General features: G+C 66.0%; 1 protein-coding gene across 1 annotated transcript; it reads left to right on the forward strand.

Annotated features, from left to right (window-relative positions):
* Nucleotides 1–483: 483 nt before the first annotated feature.
* On the forward strand, nucleotides 484–2,895 carry MNEG_14008 (hypothetical protein; the record flags this gene model as incomplete). The annotated part of the gene is made up of 5 exons (XM_014037520.1): nucleotides 484–560; nucleotides 744–924; nucleotides 1,425–1,472; nucleotides 1,810–2,063; nucleotides 2,683–2,895. Coding segments are annotated over 5 exons (773 nt in total), but the record flags the coding sequence as incomplete, so codon positions are not given.
* Nucleotides 2,896–4,897: the final 2,002 nt, after the last annotated feature.

The following is a 4,897-nucleotide window of genomic DNA, read 5'->3' on the forward strand; positions in this document are numbered from 1 at the left end:
TCTCTGCACGGCCCAGGACTGCGCAGACCAGCTTGCAAGCGCCGCCTCAGGCGCCGTTCCCGGGCCGCAGCCCCTGCCGCGCCCTGACATTTCAATTCTCCACCCCAATCCAGCCGACTCAAGACCTCGGACCCTTCCACCACCGCCCGGTGCCCACGAAATATAACATAACGTCACCCTCCAAAACCGCTGCCTGGGCAATTCGCGCAGACAGCAGCTGGGAGGGGTTCCAGGAAGCGCTCGGGGCGGCCGCCAAGGCCACACAGGCGGCCGATGGCGGCGGCAGCGGCGGCGGCAGCGGCGGCGGCGGCGGCGGCGGCGGGAACGCCAGCAGCGGCGGTGATGCAGTTGGCGGCGGCAACGGCGCCGGCGATGCGGACGGCGGCGGCAACGCCGGCGGCATCGATGGCGGCGGCGGTAACGGCGGCGGCGTGAAGGGGCTGGAGGGTGTAGACGACATCCATTTGTGAGCGCGCGCACGACATGCAATCGCGTTGCGTTGGATCCGGTGTCTTTGGTAGCGCTGCCAGGGGAGACTTCGTGGGCGGCAGGGGCGGGGTGTCGGCCGCCATTTTATGTGTGTGCGTGCTGTGTGTGTGTGAGGGTGTGTGTATGTGTATGTGTGTGTGAGTGTGCGTGCGTGTGCACCCGCGCCCTCATCACCCAGCGGGCGGCACGCACAGTATGTCCGATCCCCACACACCACCCCCAAGCTGCGCTACCGCCCCGCGCCACCTCCACAGGCGCGCCTTCTTTGATGAGGCAGTCGGCCGGGCCAAGGAGAAGCAGCGGGAAGCCGAGAAGAAGCTGCGCCGCGCGCGGGACGTGTTCGGCTCTTTCCTGCGGCACGCGCGGGGCCTCGGCGCTGACACGACCTGGGCGGAGTTTGAGGCGGCATTCAAAGACGAGCCCGAGTTGAAGGGGGTGAGCGATGCTCGGACGACGAGCAGCTTTGCAGCAGCTTTGCGGCAGCCTCGCGGCAGCATAGGAGCAGTTTCGCGGCGGCCTCGCGGCAGCTGCGTGGCAGCAGTGCGTGTTAAGGGGAAGCATCGGAGGGGCTGCCTCACGGGGGGGCTGCGGTGGCACAGCCGGCGGGCATGGCCTGCCGCAGCTCTGGTCGGGCGGTGCTCTGGGTTGCAATGGGGGTACGTCCTACCGGCTGTAGATGGGCGCCGCAGGGCGGGGCCCGCGTGTGGGCCATCCACGCCGAGAGGCACAGGCGACGCGCCACCGAGCTCCGCGGCCGCTAATTCATATCTTAGTATTCGCACGCGCACCGCGGCTGCAGCTGCGGCGAGGCCGCGGCGCGGGGCGCGCTGCCGGCGGCCCAGACGGCGCGAGCCTGAGGGCTCGGCGCCTGCGCTCCGGGGGCGGCCCGAGTAAACCCCGAACCCTAAACCCTAAACCCTGATCCTGAACATCAGGTGGGGCTGGAGGTGGCGAAGCAGATGTTCGAAGCGTTCATTGAAAAGGTGAGGGGGAGGGGTGGGCGCTGTGGAGTGGGGGGCTGGGGGGGTGGCGCGCGCACCCTGGGGCTCAGCCAGGCGTCAGGGGCATGCGAGGGGCGCGCCAGCGGAGACGGCGCGAGGCGGCGCGACGCGGAGCAGTACGACACGCATGCGAGGCAGCCGCGGGCGGCTACATGTTCGCCCGATGTGGGGGAGCTGCCAGGGTCGAAACGGTGCGTGACACGTCATCCAGTTCTGCCCGCCATCTTTATGAGATGGTCGGGTCCGATGCCGCCGTGCACCGTCGACCTAATGTGCACACCCATTGGGCACACGTTTGCAACAAATCTCCTTGCCGAAGCTTGGGCAGCAGCAGCAGCAGCAGCAGCAGCAGCAGCAGCAGCAGCAGCAGCAGCAGCAGGGCAAGCGGCGCCGCAGCGACCAACCGGAGGAAGGGGAGGTGCCCACTGCCGCAAACGGCGGCGATGGCGGCGGCGCCGGCGGCGGCGGCGGGGCAGATGCTACAGCAGCGCCGGCGGAGGGCGGGCCACAGTCGCACAGGGAGGGGCGGCGGGACAGCGGCGGGCACAAGCACAAGAAGCGGAAGAGCAGCAGGTGCGTGTGTGTGTGTGCGCGTGCGTGTGCGTGTGCGTGTGCGTGTACTGTACGTGTGCACGTGTGTGTTTGCATGTGCATGTGATTCTTCTTGTGCTTGTGTATGTGAGTGTATGTATGTGCATATGTGTGTGCACGAGTCTGCGTGCATGCGTGTATGTGTGCGCACGTGTACGCGTGTGTGGGTGCCTGCGTGTGTGTGTGTGTCTGTGTGTGTGTGTGTGTCTGTGTGTGTGTGTGTGTCTGTGTGTGTGCGTGCGTATGTGTGTATACACAGGGGCAAGTGGGTGTGAGTAGGTGGCAGCTGGGGTTGGTTGAGGAGTGCGGTGTTGGCCTTACTTGGGTGGTGTTTGTGCATCCTGTATTCTGCATGCATTGCAGCGGCTTGTGCCCGCACCTCTGATGCTGCTTGTTCCCATGCCAGCCAGAGCTTTGGGGCCCGATGGCAACGCGGGAGCAAAGTGGGGCGCCCTCGCGCCGCGCTTTGAGCTCCGCAAAGGTTCAGCAATCCGCGTCGCCTGGGGGGCGACACCTGGGTCAGCGCTGCGCTGCAAGGCCCTGCCGAGCAACACCCCACGATCTGATGCCGGGCCCACCCACCCCTTGCCGACCCCAGCAGGCACCGCGAGCGCGGTGGCGACGACGGCAAGCACAGTGGCGACGGCAAGGGCGGCCGCGACGGCAAAGGCGGCGGTGGCGAAAAGCGCAGTGGCGAAAGCAAGCACAGTGGTGACGGCAAGCACAGCAAGGACGGCAGCGGCAAGCGACGCCGCCGCAGCCGAAGCCGCAGCCGCAGCCGCAGCCGCAACCGCAATCGAAGCCGTGGTGCCGAGTAACAAAACGGCGGCTGTCGTATGATGTGAGGCACAACCACTTGTGATATGGGCTGCAGCGGCCGGCTGCCAGCCCCGCAGCCCCCGCGCTTCACTGCACGCTGGCCGCTGAATCGTGCTGATTCAGGCGTCGCACATTGTCACGCCTCTGCATGCGGTGTTGATAACAATCTCAGCGAAAATCCGGTGGGTGACACAGCAGTGCGTTTTCAGGCGGCAAAGCACATCCAGCAGGGGAGTTCGCGGCGAGCAGAGCCACTCAGAACGCCGGTGGCCGGCGCGGCCGGTGCCGCAGCCGCCCAGAAGCCACCGTGGGCGTTGAAAGTTGCACCCGTGCCAGCGCGCGCGCGGCGGAGGCGGGGCGGCCGCAGGGCTCCTGCCAAATGTGGCGCTGCCGGGTACGAGCTACTGAGTTTCACGCTCGCCGGGGCAGCCCTGTACAGACCTTTGGAATTAGATTATGCTCTCCCTTAGCTTGGTCCAAATGGGGTCGATGTCACAGCGCTGATCGCATCTATGCCAGTGATTGCTGTGAATAGGTCTTGATTGGTACAATTGATATTGGCTGTTGACGAGTACTCAGAGTCAGCATATTACATGGAAGCTATGGAGCTTCCAAAATCCGCTCTGCTCCTCATGCAAAGGGCTCATACTGCTCAAAGTAACCTCCCAACCTCCAGCGCGGCGTCACCGAGTGACAATGCAGCACGACGGACACCGCTCAAGCAAGCCTTCTTGATGGCAAATCGAGCCTTGAAGTGATAGAGAGCATGCACAATCCGAATCGAGCGTGCACGCTTCATGATTTCGCTTGCAGCGAATGGCATACATGATCTGGGCAGCCAGCGTGTTGTGCTAGCATCAGCAGATATTGCTCCAGGCGTTTCATATCTACAGCCCGCTCGAATCAGCTTGGAGCTGCCCTCAGGTGAGCGAGCGATTGTCAAAATTGCCTTTGCGACCCCTTCAGCGTGTTCAAGGCAGTCGTAATATTTGCAGGAGACACCTTCACGTGCATCTGCAGCATCTCGGCGGCCGGCATCCAGGCAGCAGCACCCCCGCCGCACAGCGCGGTCGCGGCCGCCGCAGTTGACCCCAGCGTCGAGTGCGCCGTCAACCAGCAGTGGCGGCTCCCCGCGACTGGGGCCCCGCCCAGCCCATCGTCCTCCTTGTTCCAGCTCGCCCTCCAGGCGCTCGCCGGCGCGGCCCCGCTGCAAGCGCAGCTGCGGCCTGTGGGCGCGCCCGTCACTGCACGGCGCGCGGAGGTAAGCGCAAACGCACGCGCGCCGGCCCGCCCCTGCGGCCGATACCGCCCCGGCGCGTTGCACACCCAGCTGCGCGTGCGACGCTCGTTCCAAGCACGGTCACGCGTCAATTACTCAAACCCTGCTGCATCACATAGGTCTGGGTGCCACAAGAGCTCCGCCACTGCTGCTGGCTGCCCGTCCGGCTGCAGCAGCGCTTGGTTGAGCCCGGCTGCCTGATCCACTTCTCGGTGCGACTAGGCAGGCCTTGAGCTAGATCTCTAGATGGCCCTTCCCGATGCGATCCCTTGGAGACCAGATCCTCCGGCTCAAGGGCAGATGACGTCAGCGCTCGGCCGGCAGCGCCGCCGCTAGCTGGCTCGTCCCCGTGTACTGATTAGGCGAACCCGAGCGCGCACCACGGAGCATCTACCCTCACCCATTCCTAGCCCCCTGCCGGACCCCACAGGTGGGCAGCAGCTGCCGTGTAGCTTCTCTCGAGCCGCCGGCAGCTGCCGGGTCGGTCTACCGCATCTTGAGATCTACGGAGATTGTGATACGGACGCCAGGGGAAGCTGCTGCTTCCGCAGCGGCGGCGCAGACGGCAGCGGCAGTGGAGAGACGAGCACTAGCGGGACAGGGTACGACCCGGGAAGACGAGCAAGCAGCGCCTGCCCGCGCGACAGCGCCGCGCCAGCCAGGCGGCGGCGGGGGGCGACCCTCGGGCGCCGGGCGGGGGCGGCGCGGGGGCGCGGCC

The sequence above is a fragment of the Monoraphidium neglectum genome (assembly GCF_000611645.1).
Source record: "Monoraphidium neglectum strain SAG 48.87 unplaced genomic scaffold scaffold04195, whole genome shotgun sequence".
In the NCBI taxonomy this organism is placed as follows: Eukaryota; Viridiplantae; Chlorophyta; class Chlorophyceae; order Sphaeropleales; family Selenastraceae; genus Monoraphidium; species Monoraphidium neglectum.